The sequence below is a fragment of the Aythya ferina genome (genome assembly GCF_964211825.1).
Source record: "Aythya ferina genome assembly, chromosome: 7".
NCBI lineage: Eukaryota > Metazoa > Chordata > Aves > Anseriformes > Anatidae > Aythya > Aythya ferina.
This window is the reverse complement of record NC_140302.1, coordinates 34,644,527-34,665,081: the sequence shown is the minus strand read 5'-3', so window position 1 is coordinate 34,665,081 and position 20,555 is coordinate 34,644,527. Positions and strand designations below refer to the sequence as shown.

General features: G+C 37.7%; 1 protein-coding gene across 1 annotated transcript in view; it reads left to right on the top strand.

Annotated features, from left to right (window-relative positions):
• ADAM12 (ADAM metallopeptidase domain 12) overlaps positions 1-20,555 on the top strand; it is a gene marked incomplete at its 5' end in the record, with an annotated part of 183,204 nt that overhangs the window by 128,417 nt on the left and 34,232 nt on the right. The window contains 1 exon segment of the mRNA XM_084526031.1: positions 1,762-1,910. Coding sequence (XP_084382157.1) covers positions 1,762-1,910 — 149 coding nt within the window.

Here is a 20,555-nt window from a genome sequence, read left to right as displayed (position 1 = left end):
AAGGCTTTGCTACAGTGCTTTGCTGGTAAATTATGTGGAATTATATCAGTGTTTTCATAATCTTTGGTCCTCAGTTTTTTTCCAGTTGAGTGAGGGGTTGTGTTCCTTTTAGGACTTCAGATTCAATTTCACTGAATACGCTAAATATTTCATAAATTACTGTAAGTACAAAGATAAATCAATATGTATGTGACTTGTATCTAGGTAAGACATCTCCACATGTGGGCTTTGTGCAACAGTATGTATATTCTTGGTTATTACAGATTATTTTGCTGCATATGTTTACTTTGTTTTTTCTTTTACTAGGACAGGTTATACAGATTCTTTCTTCAGATATCTTAACATATAACTGCAAACAAATTGGCTTTTATGTTAGTCACAGTATTTTGATATAAAAATTTTAATATTCCGGTCAAAACAAAACAAAACAAAACACACACACAAAAAAAAAAAAAAAAAAAAAAAAAAAAAGAGAGATCCTTTGTTAAAAGTTAAAATTATTTAATGCAGAAGGGATTTTTTTTTTTTTTCAGAATTTGATGATCTCTTTTTGATTTTGTTTTCTATTTAAGAATTGATTTACAAAAAATATTAGTTCAGACAGATGAAAGAAGAAACTTTTAAATCTACTCCAAGACATGTATTAAGGGCTTCATTTATATATAGTTGATGTCTGAGACACTTTTACCTTTCACTTCTTTTTAGTCTGAAGATTGGCTTAGATGATACTAAAAGAGTTATTTAAGCTGAATATATTCATATATGCTTTTAGAGCAGGCAGCTGTACATAGTAATTCCATTTACTGAGTGATAAATAGTAGATCATGCATTTATATTACATGTTTATGCCTTTGGGGAAAGCTTTTATATGAGCACAATGGATATTTTTTCCCTCAAGGAAAGTGATCGATGTAGAAAGGTCTCTGACTTGTGGTTAGGCCAAAACATCAGTCCAATCAGTAGCCTATAATCAGACCATGCAGTGAATTTCTTAGAAGTAGTTGTCCAAAAAAAAAGAAACCAGAATTTCAACACAGATTAATGTTAATATTTCAATTTTGACACTTGCAGCATTTAGAATATTCATAGGTGTTAAGTAGAGGCCACTGAAGTTTTCATTTTACTTTGTCCTTTCATTTTTAAAAGAAGGTTTTCAAAGGTCACTGTTTTTTTTTTTTGTTTTTTTTTTTTGTTTTGTTTTGTTTTTTTTTTTTTTTTCCTACAGGGCTTATGGATTGTTCTTCAAATTTCTGATATTAAAAAAACAATCTGATGAAGATTAAATAGGTCCAGTAAATCTCTTGCTGCATTTTTAGTTTACCTCCTGACATGAAGGATCTTCTTGTTTCTCCCCATCACACTCATCCTATCCCATAAATCCTTATCCTTTCCATTGCTTCCCATTTGGGTTATTGTTTTCTGCCACTGCCATGTCTTGGGAGCTACTGAACACGGAAATTTTAGGCCCTCAGTAAAGAGATGGCTCAAAAGAGATGGTTCAAAGCTGCCCTATGGTCTCAAATGTCTGGGGAAAATGGGTGGCCAGAACTGATAGGCTGCTCTGAAATTCCCAGTCTGCACCTGGTACATGTGAATTAAATTGTGTGCATTTAACAATAGTGTTACTACAGCTGGTAAGCTCATAAAGCATTTTGAAGAAGGAACAATTGGACCTTAAAAAGGAAATGTGCATTTTTAATGTTTCCTTACCTTGACTTTGCAATTTTATTTTATTTTTTTTATTATTATTATTTGTTTAAGGATCATTCAGAAAACCCTCTAGGTGCAGCAGTCACCCTAGCTCATGAACTGGGCCACAATTTTGGAATGAATCACGATACGTTGGAGAGGGGCTGCAACTGCAAAGCATCTACAGAGAAAGGGGGTTGCATCATGAATCCCTCTACTGGGTAAGTGCAAGCGTGAGCACTGGTATCTTGCAGTTATAGTGGAAAATTTTCAGGTTTTGTTTTCTGTCTCAGGTACTTTTAAATGAAAAAAAGAAAAACTTTCCAAGACCTGTCAAATCTCCTTGCAGTTATCCCCCTCAAGCTGAAACAATTATACTTCTTATCAGTATAAAACATGTACCATTGTACTTTTCCATTTCCTTGTTACCAGTGTGAGAGACAAAAACGCCATAAGCAGGTGGTTAAGTTTTTTTAAAAACCAAACTGCATTGCAAGTGATGAATCAGAATATCCTCCTTGCTCATCTTGCCAACTGAGCATCACAGTCATAATAGGAAATGAGCAATGTCCCAAGGCCAAGACTAAGATGATTGTGTAGGAAATAAAGTAATGCAGGAAATATATTATTATTAGACTCTCTGTAAAGCCTTTGTCTTGCACAGAGAAGGTTTTTAGTTTTGCACAAACTTTTGCATTTCTCTGTCTGTTGTAAGTGTGTAGCAGTGTTAACCTGTGAGCAAATTGGGTCTGTCAGCTTAGTGGGGTTAGGCCTGTTCAGTGGCCAGAGCAAGATCTTCAAAGGAAAGACAGAAAGCACCATGGAAAATAAAGCCAGTGAATCTGTGGCTGATCATCTCTGAGTCAGTGCTCTGCTGATGATAAAGGCTTATATGTCAACAGAGAAGCCTGGTGGTTTAGTAGACATGAAAAGCACAGGCACTGTGAGCAGGGTAACGAGTTACAGCTTGCATCTCTGCATTTTAAATGCTATTAGAAACTTAATTATATAATGAAAGAGTTCTCCATGTCCAGATTCAGACAAGAACCAATGGCATGAAATTGAGGTAAGAGAGATGAGGTTTACCAAAGCTTTCTGATGGAAAAGTGGCATGTTGGACTAGTTAGCCTGCAGAAATGTGACTGTCTGCCTGGAATCTGGTAGGAACCAGTCAGACAAATATGCAGCATCTTGTAGGTACAGCTGGATTTGCCTTGGGGTGAGCAAATGGTCTAGATGATCTTCTGATGTGTCTTCCAGCTCCAGCACTCCCTGTGTGTGCTTAAACTTCATATGTTGCTTGAAAACCTCTTCTGGGATATTTGATCAGGTCAGCCTCTGATTGCTCTGAGGCTGCATGTTTCTGGGAAAGGAGGGGAGCAATATGGGAGAGGGCAGGGAGTGTTGGGCAGGATTGCTCCCTGCTGGTCAGCCAAACAGCAGCTTTGGCACTTCTTCAAAGGCAAGCTGTCACCCTCCTTCAAGGCAGAAAAAGAAATTCTGGCCAGAGGCCAAGCACAGCAAGTTGAGACAAACAATGAAAAGAGAGTTGTGTGCTTGGAGGACAATAAGAGTGGTTCTACAGTTTGGAAGAGAAAAATAGCCAGCCTCTTCTAAAACAATAGGTAGTAAATATCCCTACAGAATTGCATTCTGCAGTACATCAGGGCTATTAAACACACTGTGAAAACAAACTGAAGTTGGAAACAAGACTCTGAAGTGAGGTGATGTGATACCTGGTATGCAGTGGGCAGACAAGTCTGGGCTCTGAGCTCCTGAAAGATGCATTCAAGCCTTAGTCATCTCAGCTGAACTACAGGTTGGGCATCCAGTTACTCCGCGTTTGGAAATAAATACAGGAGATGCAGTCAGGAAAGAAATTTCTAGATACTCTGGTTTCATAACAGGAAGATATCTCTAATATGAACCTAGCTAGCTTGTCTCTGGTTCCGCCTTCTGAACCACAGTCCTGTGAGATTATCTGGAGGTGTCCTCATCTGCTTGGTGTGCCAGTCCAGTCGCTTGGCTCTGGGCATGGACAGAGTAAGGTTGTACCTGATCAGCCTAATCCTCACATATGAGTCCGAGAAACTCAGCTTGCTTTATGCCAGGGTTTCAGTAGCACCATTGCAGGTTAAAGCACCATATATATTATAGGTTAAAGGCCATACTGCCTTAGCAATGCCCTGCCCAACACCAGACCATAGGTCTGACAGCTTTGGGAGGGGGTTAGCAGGTGCACTTCATTCAGCTTTGTAATGTTGTCTTTGGATTTTGACCAAATTTTGTCTACATTTTATGCCTAAAGAAGAGTTGAGGCATTCACAGAAGAGAGTAGGCTGGTTTGTTTGCAGTGACTATTGATTTATAAATGGAAATTTTAACATTGGGTTTGTAGCCTTAGGCTTTACCTTCATGCTGTGCTGTCAATCTGTAATAAGTATTCCAGGAGAATGCTTTACGCCCTAAGCCAAACTATGTTTTACCAATTTAAAATTAACACTTTAAATATTTACCCAACAACTGACCAATGGTAGTATTTCTCTGAGCACCATTACTCAAGAATCACTGAAGAATTTTCAGCTCTGGAAGCGTCAGTTAAGAGAAGGCCAAATTAATATCCCCTGCCTGAAAAACATTCTCAGAATAAGAAAAACATCAAAACAAAGAACATCTCAGGGAAGCTAAATACATTTGGAGAGACAGCTTGCTCTCTCTGTATACTCTTTGGCATTCTGTGCCCTTCTAATTTCTGTTGGTTTAAGCTAGAGTTAATAAGTGCAAGAAAAGGGAAAAGAAATCCTTGGGCTGAAGCTAGGCTAAAAAGTATGAGCCCCTGAGAAGTCCTTATCTGATATCTAAAAAGAATAGAAAATATCTGGGTTATAACAGAAATGCCTCTGCAAACTTGACTTTGTAGTCATTTGTTTGGTTCTGCAGCAAAAAGGAATGTTTGAAGGCTTTTTACTTAAAAGTGATTTCATTAATTATTGCCATCTTCTTTCAATTCTTGTGTTTCAGCCTTTGAAGAGGTTAGCATTAAAAAGTCATCTTGGAAATTACTTCTTGGTGGAAAAAAATCTCAAGTGATCAGTGTGGAATTTAAACTCTGTTGGATCTATCCTTTAATGAGCTTCCTATAGCTTTCACTCTTAAAAGATACCAGCAAGATGTGTACCATTTTGTGTGAGCAACAAATGCCTTAAAGACCTGCTACTTTAGCAAAATATATTTTGTATAAATGGAATTAAGCATATAAAACCAAAACCAGAATTTACGGCACTCTAGATTTTTTTGAGATCACAATACCTGCAATGGAAATCACATAAATCCTATTGCATAAGTTTCTGATTTTGCTGTTGTTATTGTTGTAAAAATAGTATCAAGAAGGAAATATTTAATACTAACACATTGTTCCCATTTTATGCATATGTTTTAATCACACCTTTTCATTTCTTTTAATTGTTTTGACTATAAACTGTTTCAAGTGATAAAGAAGGCAATAAGGAGTCTCAAAGAGATTTGCAAATCTTTTTACTGAGATGGCTGTGTCTGAAAACAAAGGGACTAAGCTGAATCAGCAAGGCCATTTCAGTATTCCACTTGTTTTCCAAGTATCTCCCTAAATTTTCCACTCTTAGGACTGCAAATATTCTTCCTGACAGCTAGATAAAACCAGAAGAGTTATAGTGAAACCCAAGGCATTGCTCTAGATATATATCATCGCAACTAAACACAGAATTTATCACAATCTGTGGAGAAAAATTATGCCAGTTAACAGGGCTTGTTTCTTTAATAATTTTGGGAATGTGCTCCTTCATCAAAATTATGCACAGTTATCTCCATGGTTGTTGAAACAACGTGAGTTCCCTCAAATTAGTTGGATGCTTAAGAGATCATAAATGCTTGAAATTTCTAGCTAGCCTTAAGGGGAGTAATACCTTTTTAGATAGCTTTCTTCCCTTCAGTAAACCCAAGGGCTTATATTTCATCTCACCCATGTGTCTATATCCTTACCAATAACATGCTCTTCTGATTTATATATGGGGGACTTATACAGCTCACTCGTCTTTGGGGCAGTTGAGCATACTACACATTCCTTACCACTAACAGAAAGTATTCCTTGACTTTCCATGTTTTTCACCTTGTTTAGGTGTTAATGAGAGCACAGGAATCCACAAAGGACACAAAGTCTCATCAAGCACATTCAGGTGCTTGATCCTGCTGTAGTTTCCATCCCTCTCCAGAGCCCCATGACTTGCCATGAAGACAGATTCTTTCTTTGTCATCTCATGGTTTTGTCTTGCTCTTACCAGGATCAGGAGAATTCTTGTTGCTGTTTCATCTCAGCCAAAAGTAACTGACATGCCAGGAAGGCTACTAGGATAGAGAAGTTCAATTCATCTCTCCTTGCACTTCCATAAGTCAGAAGCAGTTTTTCACCATACCAATAGAAGAGAGGATGACTGGATAAGGGCTGCTCTGCAGTCTCTCCTCCAGTTCCCTTTGCATCTGGCTAGGGGAAAGACATTCCCTTGAATTCTAGGATCAAGCAACAGCACTTTGTGTCCAGTCTTTGTGTCCAGCACATCAAGCACAGCCCGGCAGCAGGCCATGCAAGTCTACTTTGATTCTTATTTCTACCTTGGCCATATAATGATTCTCTTCAAAGACTGTGATGAAGAGACTAAATAAATGCAAAATAATTAAAAATAACAAATCCTTAAGAAAAAAAAAATAAAAATTATACTGTAAGCACTATTGTTTCAAGATGTGGATTCAAGGGGTATAAGTTTGTGCTCTTCTGGAACTGCAAAACCTGATGTGTTGAGAGAGGGCTTGGCCTTTGCTATCTGCCTGACAGACATTTGAATGAAAAACTCTCTCTTCATAAACTTTTGTTTTAATCTAAATTCCTCGGGAGTCCTGTTTTTCGTTGCCTTGTCCCAGGCTGTGTGCTGGTTTGTATCCCTGCAATGACATGTAGCATTAGGGACGGGAAGCCACTCGGTGCCACGCAGGAAGGTCTGCGCCAGCAACGTAAACAAGGAAGCAGCTTCTCTGTAAGGACTTCTGTGCACAACAACTCCACTTTGTCATGTTACTTTTAGTGTGATGTTCCTTTTGAAAAGTCAAAGAATGAATTGAATCCCTCTATGCCTGGCCTTTTTTTTTTTCCTCTTATCTTGGATCTTGTGTTACCATTTCCATTTTCACAGCTAGAATTTAACGTCAGTATATCTTTTTGATTTGGTCAGGTTTTAAATTCAATTTGCTCAGATAAATATGACTGCATTTGTTACAGGGAAGTGGAGCTTGAACTGTGAATTTGTAGTGGTGGAAATGCCTGTGATTTGCCTAGGCTGCAGGATAGCTTGGGGCTCTACTGGAGCCTGGGGACCAAGTTTTTGTATAGTGATCATAAGTGAAGGAAAAGGAGAAATGAAATTGAAACCAATTCTTCAACCTCCCAGCTACTGATCATCATTTCACAGGATTTTTGTGGAACTGTGCCTCTCAGTATAAAATAATAATTAAAAGAAATAATAATAATTTTGAGTAATTGTTTTTCAGTCCACAATTTCACTTTAATTATTGAGTTTTGGAGGCAGGGTTTGAGGAAGGAGAACAATCAAGATCACATAAAGAGCACATAGTGGAAGCTGAACAAGGTAGGTAGAGAAATACTGGTTCATTTACTTTTGAAATTTGGAGATGATCTTTTTTTTTTGGCTTTCTTTAATAAATCCCGAAAGCATCCACTGTTATGAGAATGTTTTTAAGTAAAACTGAAACCTTTATGGTTATAATTAAAACATACAGCCAATGGGAACGTACAGATTTGTGAATGAGAGTGAAGGCAAATGATAATTTGTTAAAAATCAGCAGGGTGATAGTCCCAAACTAAACTAACTGAAGTATTGGTGAAGAGAAATGGGGAAAAAATAAAGATGGGAATCACCATCAGAAGGGCTTCTTTCAGACACCAATGAAAAAGAGCATCAGTATATGCTATATTTAATTCCCTCTAGGAACAGGACACTGAGTATGGTAGTTACAGACAAGTCAAGGATAAGTGAAATATTTAAGTGGAAATATAGTGTTCTTTCCCTAGTAATAGTACCAGATGTCTACGTGTATGATGTTTCTCCATGAGTGGCTAAAATGTGGTACCAAGCAAGACCATAAGTAGCACAGAAGATATAAATGAAAATGTCCTCATTTGCCCAACTAATGATAAGGTGGTCCGTGGGTTTATACTGCAAGTGATGTAGGCATCCAAGTGTTAGGTTAGGAAGCATTTGTTCTTTGTTGTGTGTTATAAGCCAGTTCCCATCTGATTTGAAAATGTAGGTCTGCATGATCTGGGAAGAGAAACTATCCCTGAAAGGCAGCTTTCCTGCAAGTGAGAAACAGTAACATTTGATGGTTTACTTTCATGCATTAACTTCAGAGGACAACAGAAGGTGCATTACTCTAGTTTGTGTCATTTATAGCATCTATTTCTGGTGGCAAAGGAAAATTGGTTGCATTGGCTACTCTCTGTTTACAGCCCTCTATGGTATCAAGTTTATTATCACCAATATCTAAAACTGCTCTTTACTTGGCCTCTCCTCTGCACCTCCTCTCTCCCTCCCCCCTAGCTCCCACTCCTTGTTCACATTGTTGAGAGTCTTATTTTGTTTTGTTTTCTGTGTTTCTTATCTTAAATGGCCTGATACAGATTCCGAAGTGCTCAGACTTGCAAGTTTTCCCCCGTGTTTGTTGTCAATGTGAGGGTAGGGCTAGCAGAAGTTTCCACACTCACACATAGCTAGCACTTCAGGAGTCCAGTCATCACTTTGCACCTTCTTCCCCAAGCTGCCGGGGTGCAAGGGTGGTTCTGGAAATGCTCCCCAGAGCCCCTGAAGTGTCACAGCTTGAATTGGGTATTTGTTTTCTCTTTTAAAGTAACGCTAAATGGTCATAGACATGTGGATTACAGAATCTGCATGCAGGGTTTCTCTGCAATAGCCATAGGTATTTCTGATTGTCACATTACACCCACAGCAGACACTGAAATATTGGTTTGGGATGAGAAATTCGTCTGTGGATCAAAACTCCAACCTGGTTTATTCCTGTGTGGCAGTTTATTTGCACTGCTGGTGAACTGGACTAGCATTTAGTGGGTTATCCAGATAATGGATATCACCCAACTTAAACAAAAGATTTGTCAGGGCAGAAGAATGATGAGGATTACTTAGTGATCTGCTTGACAGCTCAGGCACACAGTTACCCTGGTGCAGTTGGGATAGCTGTGAACAGCAAGGTTGGGGCAGGATGAGGACACATTCAGCAGCTTCTTCATCTCCCTTCACCATCAAGGACAGTGTCTGGGGGACCAGCACTCCCTCACTGAAGCATGTTGCACAATCCTTTGATGGTGCTGAAGGTCTGTTCTTCCCTTGTGGATCATCCATTGCCATTAATGAGATTTAGAACTGCACATCAAAGAAAGCTACTAACAGTAACGATTATTTTATATTGCATAAATATATATTTGCATGATATGTGGTTGGTGTCTCTTGGACAACTATTCTGCCCAGTAGCTTCAATTTCAGAGGCTTTTCTTTGGAGTTATTATTTTATCTGTTTTTGTTTGATTTTTGTTTTTAAACTGATGTATAACAAATTGTATTTAACTATATTATAAGCATGTAGTTAAATGCATAAAGCAATAATTTAAAATTTGATAAGGAGAAGATAGGAACGTACTAATCATGTGTATGTTTTGCTATTTTTAGTGTTAGTTTCCATCTCAGTTCTTTTTGAAAAATCATCTCAAGGAGAGAGGATACAGGGTTGCCTTCCTTTTTGTTGCTCAAACCCAGAGCTTCTGTAGTATACAGACCTGGGCTATGAAAATGTACCTCCGGAGCATGCTAGCTTCAGGAGCCAGTAAGGTGTGCTGTGAAGTCAGCATCTTGGTTTTGGTACCAAACTCAACTTGAAGCAAAAAACCTTTAATTCGTCACTTCACAAGGCTTCACTTCACTTCACTTCACTTCACAATAATAAACCAACTCACTAGCTAAATAAATAAAGTGCTAAAAAAATAATATATTAAAAAAAAAGGCAAAAGGTCATGTGGGAAATGTGATGGAGACCAGTGTGGGAAAGGACTTTTTAATGTACTGGTTGGTGCTCTTTTGTCCTTTCTAGACATCCCACAGTACCTTGTAGTTGCAGAGCTGTTAAACATTAAATAATCAAACCATTATTAGTTACACGGTATTTCCTGACCCCTCACAGTTTGTTTTCAGTTGTGCAGACCTTACTTTGCATTTTTCAGTCTGGCAGCTTAGAGACTTTAAATTGAAGAGTCAGCAGAACTATCTGCAATTACCTCTGTTACAATTTGAAGAAAATGAAATTATCTTTAAGATGTAAACAGTTCCTAATTAAACTCTGAAGCTGTTTATGTTTCCAAACTGGTCTAGAGCTGAGCTCTGCACAAAGACTTCTTCTTCATTGTCTTCTTCCTTTTTTTAATAAAATTGATATACTGATGTAATAAATCGTTCATGACAGAGCTAGGTCTGTTGTGCCAGCAGTGCTACTGCTTTTTTTTTTTTTTTTTTTTTTTTTTTTTACAAAACTTAAGCAACATATCCCTATGCCCTAGTAATTTAGCACATTGCATTCTGGTCCCTCCTTTAGTAGAAAACAGTCATGAGATTACAAAATGGATTTATGTCAGTCTTTCACTTAGCTCCAAGTAGCCTCATGTCTGCAGTGCATTTGGCATTCCTTTTTTGTTAGTAATTTCCACACATTATGGAAATATTTAGTTGTTTTAGTAAATAAGGTCTACATTGAAGAATTAGTAGCAATGGTTAAAATACATGACATTTTTCTCAGTCCTTTACAAGAGTGGATCACTGTTAACAATTAATCCACAAAGCTACAGGGCAGGTCCTTAATTTTTTAATTTTTATTTTATTTTATTTTATTTTTATTGTTGTTGTTGCTCACATCTTAGTAGATTTGCGGTTAGAAAGGAAAATATTTTACTTTTTTTGTGTATTCTAGAGGAGGACTCATATGGATTTACAGCATGCATTTTCTGTAAGTGAAGCTGACAAGGAGAGAGGTTACTTCTCAAATGAAAACACATTTTACTTCTGGTCTGATTATTTATAGCAGATACTTAGGGACAAGTCATGTTTTCTACTATGTGATGTATCCAGAATGGGTACAGTTTTACCGGCTTGGATGCTGGTATGTAAGAGTTCAGCTGCATTTTGTCTTGTCAGTGTACTATCCATACAAAACATAGCTCTGTAAGGGACATTTTTCTCCTGTAGTACTGCTATTGCCATGACCCATGAGAACAAATCATGTAAGGACATTTTGCTTTATCTTAGCTTTCTCTTTCATCAAAAACAAAACAAAACAACAGCATTTCAACCTGCAGGGATAAATCTGCAGTGCAGGGCATGGAGAATTAAGTGTACAATGTCCCATTTTAATTGGTGTTAATAAATTCCAAATTCCCAGAGTATAATTGGAAACATACCTTAAAGGGCATATTCGTAAGGTCACTCTTTTTTGTACATATGTTTTATGCCCTGAAGCACTTTAAGGAATCGGTGTTGACTTGGAAGTCTGAGTCATTGTAATTAAATGATGCCTACAGCTACATTTGCCACAGTTGTCATGGGAATCACAGAGTCTTTTGTGTCTGGGATAGATGTGCAAAATGTTTAAAATTCAGAGAGAGAAGAAGTCCATTTTACCCCACAATTGCTTCCTGCAAAGCCAGTCTCTCTCTCTTTTTTTTTCTTATTTCAAAGTGTATGACAAAGACCCAGATGCACTTACTGTAGGATTCTCGTGGCAGAAAGGCAGGTAGGCTCCATTTCAGCTTTTCAAAACTGAAAACCACAGCTACAGTGGTGAGATGAAGATAAGAAGCCACATATTTTAACATGAAATCACAGAAAATAAAGAGGTGAAATAACTTTAGTCTCCTAAGGAGCCTTTCTGGCTTCTTCTAAAGTAGCAGGAAAATTGCATTCATATTCATCAGTGACGTTCTCCTGGCAGCCAGACGGCATCAGATGTGAAATCCAGGCTCCATTGAAGTTGATAGGAAAGTTCCTATGTGTTCAGGATTTCATCAGGATCTTAATAGATTCCTTTAAATTTTTTGCCTGCTTAAGGATCTCGAAGTTATAGATCATGGCTGGATCCATTATTTTGTCTTGGCTTGAGATAATTACATGTATGGTGGTACTATTTTATTTTATTTTATTTTATTTTATTTATTTCATTTCATTTTATTTCATTTTATTTTATTTATTTGGTCCAAGCTGTGTGAAGAAGAAAAGGGAAGCTCGGATTGTTAATTTCTGTTTAGGATTTTATTTAGGTGATGTGGGAAAATGCTGTTCTTCTCTCAGTGTACATCTTATAGGGTACACACTGAGAAGGTGGAAATGATGCCATTTTTTCTCTAACACCCTTGTCATACCAGCTGGCGTTTCCATGAGCTTCATCCTCCTAATGCTTCCTCAAGAGCTTTGTTCAGAGATGTTTCCCAAGTCTCTTCACCTTGACCCAGCTTCTTCCTCGTGAGGGTTCTGGCATACTCTGAGCCTTCTTCCCTTACCTTGTTGTCATTTGATCTGTTCACTTGATCTGCAGGCTTATTCTAGCCCAAATTCATCTTCTGAGTCTACTACATAAGTACGCAAAGTGTGGCAGGTCTTTAAATCAGGCTGGTCAGATGGGTCACAGCATCACTAGGAGGATAACTGTGCTTCTTCTGGGTGTGGCATATCCTGAATTGTGTTAAGGATTCACACAAAGCAGGACAGGAGACTGTACTGGTGAAAAAGCTAAGTGTGCATAAATAAGTATTGTTGATTTTTCTCTGTTACCATTCGGGTTTGATACTCTCCTTTGCTTGATTTGGCTTGGTTTTTGAAAAATAATTTTGTTCTGCTCCTTCACCATGCTCTCTATAAAAGCGATCCTCTCAAAACCCAGTTCCCAAAGTCAGATTTATATTTTTTGTCAGTCTGCTTCTGACCTATTTAAAAAACAATTGCAATGTTTTTCAAAGGACAAAATCAGAATGTAACTGTCTAAAACTAAAATTGATTATAAAATCACATTGGGAATAAATGAAGTGTTATCAGGCCATGAGGCTTTCCTAGCATTTCAAGCCAGATCAGTGAGTGCCTTTTATCTAACCAGAAATCAATGGGAATCTGACCTTTAGCAAGGTATTTTGAGCAATAAGATGGAGCATTTTTCTTTATTTGCTTATCTTGTGCTGAGGGTGCTGTGTTTTCTGTGACAAGTGTAAACACAGAGAATGCTGGTCATGCTTCTTATCTGCAGTTTCCTTCAGTCTTGGTAACTGATGGAGGCATGGGATGCCTGCTGCCTTGCTTTCCTTTAGCCTGGGACCAGACCTGACCTGGCCTTTTTATCCCTTCCTCTTGTATATGATTTTTTTTTTTTTAAATAATTTTACTGTAGTCAGCATTGGATTCACATCAAGTTTTAAGCAGTAGATTGCGAAACCTGAACTCAAAGCAATCCAGCAAATTTTTATTAATGAGGTAGTGGTCTAAAAGGAAACAGAGCAAGAGATGAGCCAGAGGCAAATTCAAACTGATTATAGCTACTTTCCTTGGCTGTCCAGTTTCCAACAGGAAGAACAGTTGTCTGAGTTCAATTCCCATGGAGCTTTTGCAATGCAGATAACTCCAGAGTATCGTCAGAATACTGTCAAGATTGATAAATTGGTTTGGTATTGCTTCACCCACTGAACACAGAAATGAAAGTCACAACAGGCCTCTCAACAAGAAAAAACTTCTCTGACTGTACATTTGTCAAAGTAAAAGTAACTGCTAATAATGTTTTATTTGGCAGTTTTGTGACTGCAGAAATATCAAGTCATGACAATGTATACTGTATAAAGCCATTAAGTGTTGTTCCTTTACAAAAAGTATTTTTCTGGACCATCCAGTCATTTACTTCACCACTGCTTTCTGCCCTCAAGTCCCACATTCAATACTATAAATCTGCTTTTCTGAATATTTCAGGTAGTAAAATTTTCACTTTCAGTTTAATGGGAGAGGTCAGATCTCAGCTGGGGCTATGAGAATCCGGCCTATGCACCTGAAGTAATATTACTTGAATGAAGCCTGGGAATCTGCATTATCCCCAGGGCTAAATTACAAAGATCCTAAAACATTTACGTGTGAAGTTTAAACATTTACTTGGAAAGACTTTATTTCAATAACCCTGGAAATTTCATTGTAGTTCAGCAAGCCACTGTCACTACATATCAATTAATTTAATCACTAGTGTGGCATTCACACTTATTTATTGGAAGTATAAATGCTACCATGTAGTGAACATGACAAAACTGTGGGAGAAATCTAGGCTTGCTTTTAAATCACTGACCATGAACTCAGACAGCAAGAGCTTTGATGTCATGTATAACTACATGGCCCAATTCTGTGCTCTACTTTACTGATGCTTTAGGGATTAAAACTATAACAGAGGAGCAAGAGTGAAAAATAGGCTAGAAAAATAAGTATGAATTGCCAGACACCTAGATGCTTTTGAAGCAACTTCCCACTTCAATACTTAATATATATGTTTAAAAAAAAAAAAAAAAAAAAAAAAAGAAAAAGAAAAAAAAAGAAAAAACAAATCTGCTGTATGCAAAACCTTTGGGTGAGAAGAAATCTGCAGCTACTTTTAGGATCTCCTTTTACTTTATCGTGCTTGTGAGATCTACTTTAAAACTGTCTGTCTCCCCCAAAACTACTTACAAATGAAGCCATTGTTTAAATTATAGATTAACAAACCCTCCATGCTATGGAGGTTGCCTAATTTTAAACAGTTGCTATTAAAACCTGAGGTGTATGAAGTAATGCGCAATGACAGAACTTTATAGACTGAGAGATCTATAGTATTTGAAAACCTATTTCAATATCAAAGAGAACTGGATTTATCTCCTGCTCAATACCCTACTCTGTGAGGTTCTCTATGATTACTAATTCATTAACATAAGACACTGTATAGAACAGCTGAAGTTTCTAAAAATGTCATCTAATAGCAAATTCAGTTTTGTTCTGCTAGGCTCATATCTCTTAGGAGAGCAGAAAAAAAGTTATTTTCAAGGGATGGAGAGCAGTAATAATGTCTAGGAGGTTAAAACCAAGGGGGATATCTTTTTGTGAGAAAGAATTATGTCAATTAGATAAGGAGTTAGAGGAGGTGGGTAAATTGTCATGGTTCTTTGAAATCAACACCTCAGTGGGTCTAAAAACACTCATTTCACTTGAGTTTCTACATTCTAGGGTGTTACCGTTGTGTTATTGTCTCTGCTGCTGGCAATTTGTCTATAAAAAATCATATATACTTCAATGAACAAAAGCAAAACTCTCTCGATTTTTGAAGTTTTAAAAGTTGGGCTTAGGTTCCTATACAAGATGGGGATTTTCAACTGAAAATCTACACATTCATGTTTAAGTAATTCTGTGAGGTGTGAAAAGTTGGAAAATAGGGGAAATTTCTTCTCAGAAAGAGCAGTCAGGTGTTGGGATGGGTTGCCCAGGGAGGTCACTCTCCCTGGGGGTGTTTAAGGAAAGGTTGGACATGGTGTTTAGGGACGTGGTTTAGTGGGTGACATTGGTGGTAGGAGTATGGTTGGAGGAGATGACCTTGGAGGTTTTTTCCAACATTAATAATTCTAGGAATCTATGAAGAGGGAGCTCACACTTCTTTCTTCTACCTCCAAAACAAGGATCTGAGTTGCTCTCTTCCTCTCCAGTTGAAAGTGAGCTACTGTGCAGCCATAAATCAATAGTTTTGGAGACTAATTAAGTCTAAGAAAGTAAGTAAAACCAAATATGGTTATAGTCTGCTTTAGAAGGCATTCCAAAGAGCAAGTAGACTCTTGGTTTCTTTTCTCCAGATACTACTGACAAATTTTTACATTGAATATTATTTGGATAAAAATAATAGGCAATTTAGAGCATAGCACTAAAACCCTGAGCTTTCCTTCCAAGAAAGTGTCTTTACATGTAGGCTACCCTAACATATAAATGTGTATATATATATAGATATATATAATTTTTATTTTTATTTTTTTTATTTATTTTGACATGGAAACCTTGATGTTGTTTTCAGTCCCCCATTCAGTGGGGCAGGAGCTCCAGGATTCCCAACTGAATGTCAGAGTCTGTGCTTCTGTGGTGAGGTTCTATAGGAAAGGTTGGTAGTGAAGGCAGCTGCTTATGTCAGGCACATTTTGAGTTAAAGACAATGCTGTTGAATGGTGCTCTTGGCTTAGTCCCTCACTTGGGAAAGAAAAAAAAAAAAAAAAAGCAAAAAAAAGCAACAAACAAACAAACAAAACTACAAAAAGATTAAAAAAAAAACAAAAACACAAAAAAAAACAGGTCAGTGTAACTGTGGATCTGAAAGGGTCCTGGGGTCAAGACAGACACTACGAGACACAGATGTTCAGTTTGGACAAGAGTTTTCATGGAAAGTGTTGGAAATTCACTTGCTTAATTAGTGAAATTTCTAACTGCTCAGGGGTCAGGGTTTGTTAATAACACCTTCATGCTCTTAAAAAATAAAATAAAAAATTGCTGGTGCCTGAGCTGTTTCTAAATATGGCATATCAAGCTTGATTTTTTTAGCATTCTGGACAAATCCAGGTCCCATTTTCTGCACCTTTGGAAATTAGCTAGTCAACAGTTGTTTCAATAAGTAAGTGGTGGAAAATCAAAATGCCCTTTTAAAATTAATATAATCTCCAATTATCATATTACCTCAGGGAAGAAGGCCTGGTGGTACTTAGTAGAGCTCTTTGGGGCTGTTGTGCATTTTAATTGAGTGAATAATTGTAAAACACTTCAGGGCCTTGGGTAAAAGGCTCTGTATAAACATTGCTGTAATGCTGAATAATCAGGTTGTGATATGAACTGGAATAAATGAACCCTATAAATAGATATATAAGGTATGTATTTATATAATGTGTGTGTGTACATATACCAACCTTTTGGAGATAATGTCAGTTACTTTATGAATGTCTTACAGTTCTTGAGTAAGAAAAAATCTGAGATTAGATAGCAAAATTCAAAATAATCATAATATTCATTTCCAAGATACTGTGAATCAGCAGTTTATCATCCTATGCAATATGCAGAGAACTGCCAGAAGTATTGATGGGGATACCGCTTCAGTGGTTCTTCTTGAGAAACAGCGAAATGTGTTTCAAAGGGAGCCTTATGTTTTATGGTGAAGGAACATGGAGGAGGCAGACCCAAGGTACTCAATGTTCAGGAACCTAAAGATGCAGCTAGACATCTACAAGTTTAGAACGAAGGGAGTTTCACTTCCGATGGCTTTCCCAAGGTATCACTGCAGTTCAGTGGTGGGGCTTAGAATAGAGCAGGGATCTCCTGCAGCCCATCTCAGTGCCCCTCCAGGCATTTTCCAGCTGGAGCATTGGATGAAAAAGACAGAAAAGGCAAATGCTGCTCAGCAGCAGGATCTGTGCTAGGGCTATAGCTGATCTGCTGTGTTACCATGCATCAATCAGCAGCCACTCGCTTTCTCCTGAATACCTTGGCTGTCTTATCTCTAAAAACTGTAATTTTCTGAGGCAGTGATTCTGACTTTTTCTGTCCATGTATTCTCTTACTCTTCAGTGCATTAGGAGGGGAAATGCCTCTGAAATGGAGATGATGGAGATGAACTTTTATAGTTCATGCAAAAAAGAAACTATGCTGGGCAATGCAGTGCTAGTACAGACAAAGAATTCTCTTTTCTTAAAAGGGACTTGACACTTCCCATGATGATGCCACTTCACTTAGTTAATGAAAGGAGCCATCTAATACAGGCTAAATGCAAAAGTAGATAGAGGAAACTGGCATTTGAATGGCTTGAGTGCTTGAAATATAAATGAATGGGACAAGACCAGACTCTGTTTATAAAGGAATCAATTACCAGCCATCATCTTACTACTGTGAATCTCTCATTTGCAGGAGCAGTCAAAGCTATTTTTGCTGGGAACTAGGATAGTCATTGCTTGAGATTACATGCATCTTTTAAGCACTAAGGAGACATAGAGGAATGCTGTGGATTCAAGAGGGGTAGAAAGACTCTGAAATTACTTTCCTTGCTGTAAACCCACTGAAGAGACTGATGTAGTGCCAGGCACAATTTGAGTTCTGCAGAGTTGTACCCACAGCAAGAATGGTTCAACTAAATGATCTATTGTGTATTAAATTTACAGATTCAAAGAGTGTAGCAAATGTGTGGGCTATTCAGCATGCTAGAATAGGAATTAGGTTGGACTAAAGTGGTATCTGAGGGTTATTCCAAAAGGATAAGTGCCTGGGGTACCACAGAAAACACAAATATCTCTGATCATGATATTGAAATCTTAGAGGCAGGTCAAGGATTGACTTTACTGAAGAGACTCCATGATGTTTTCCCACACAAAGGAAATCCTTCCAGGTGAGGACTGAAGCTTATTCACAGGGTAGTGTGCTGAAACTTTTTAGAGGATGGCTATCGTTCACATGACTAGTCATGATTTTTCACAGGCTCTAGATTCCTTTTAACAACATGCATGATATTAATGATCAGTTATGCTTCCAATATACCAACTGACATCAATTGATGTGGTATCTTCTCTCGTATGTGTGGTTATCCTTCAGGTGCTCTCTGTTTCCATTTGTTGTGTCTTTCTTCGTTTTTACTTTGCTTTATTTTGGGCTTACTTGGTAAAGAAAAAATATTTTCAGAAAATTTCATCAAATAACATGTGCTGCACTGATGTCAGCTGAGGAAATCAGCGTCAAGAGCAGGAAAAGCCAGAAGATGAATGGATCTCTTAGTTCAAAATAGGAAACAGCTTGAAGTTCCTTTGGGGGGGAAACAGAAACCTCATTCATTAACAATGACATTATTTCACCTCTGGTAAAGAGTAAGGATTCTGTTCTCCCAGTGATGGACAGACACATCTCACATTCATGCAAATGACCCTGAGCATTCATGGATACAAAGGAACAGCCCTTAAAATACTGATGGTTTTGACTGGCAAGCTGTTCTTATGGACTGCATGTGGCTCAGACATCTGGCACAGGGAAAAATGCATTATTTGTATTCCTGAATTGATTTCAGACTGTGCAAGGTCTGTATGACTCCCTGCGACTGTATGACTATCCTCTCAGTGGATATCAAAGTAAATCTGTGTCACTGAAGTGAAGGATCTTGCCTGGATGATGCAATATTCATTTATTCACACTTTGATATGAGGATCAATTCTGATCAAGCACTCATATATTTTGTAGAGGATTTATCACTCAGATGTATCTGTGGTTCTTGAGGTTGTTTGATAGAAGTGTTTGACATCTACCTACTTGATCATAGTCATGCACACAAAACTTTGTGCCTTTTTTCCAATCAAACTAAGAGTGGGACAGGAACTTGTGGTGTTCAGTTAAGATCATCTCCATTTGCTTAATATAAAAAGGTCAGTAGAAGTTTTCCCAAGTGCCTTTATTTTCTGTTTCATTACTCTCAGTACCTTCCATTTCCTCTTGAGCCCGGAGCTGCAGCTAGAAGCCTGACTCCTACCTCATGCTATTCTGAAATTTGTTTATCTTAGACTCTGTCATTTTGCCTAAACATTAACATTTTCCAGAAATCAGCTTCTTAAGTGAAGAGGCCTATTAACTTTCTGAAGTCATATGTCAGTGAACCACAGAACTGTTTAGTTTAACTAGACAACCCTTGTAGTGGTACATGAAAATTATTTTCTTCTTAAGAGTCATGTTTATGTCATTTACCAACAAGCTGGCTGTATTACTGCAGAATAATCTGCAAAAAGGTAATTTTAAGAGGGCATAAAATTAATTCTGTTCTGTAGAGTACCCCTAACCTTTCTACAAGATCCTAATTAGCTAATCCTAAGCATGGGAAGTTATATCACATCTGCAATTGTCAAGCATTTCTTTTTATTTAAATAGAAATTATCCATTTTTGATAGCAGTAGGTATTATCATCCACAAAGCAAGCTTTTCATTTCAGAATATTAGAAATAACAGTTGATTCATCGAAGTCTGAAGCTCAGCAGTGCAGAACTTCCATCTATTATCTTGCTTGTTGGCAAGGATTATGCCCTGTCCCTAATAATACATGATTGATACAAAGCGTTTAGTGAATAAAGTCCAGTCATTATCAGGTTGTCTCCCTGTGCTGCTGTAATGTTAAATTACCGCTTGACTGTGGAGCAGCAGTAAAGAAGGTCCTGGGTCTTAGGGGAGATAAGGCAGCTTGAAAGCTGTTTTTCTGCTTGGTTGTAATCCAGATTCAATGTAATTGTGTGTTCATCTCAGTGCAGAGAGGGCACAGCAGACTTCTGTAGGATATAACTCTGATGGCCAGACCCAGGTGTCATTTGTCTCATTTCTTTGAGTCAAACTGCAAATGTTCATTAATGAGAATGGAATTACGTCCTCCATCAAAAAACACAGATTATCTGGTGACATTTGTACTCCACTGGATCATTTCACTAACTGTCCATGCATTTTCCAAAATTAAATAGAGACCCTCGGTGCCTGCACAGCAGGGCCAAATTCTGCTCTCATCAATATGAATTCAAAACATGGGCATTTTCAGTAGTGTCTTTATAGTCAGCCAGATTTCAAAGAAGAACTGCATTTGGTTTAATCATTCAATTCCCAAGCTCAACTTTGGTGAACTGTAGAAGCAGGTTCTCACCAATTAACGTGTTGTTTCTTTCTCTCTCTCTTTCTCTAAAAACATGCGGG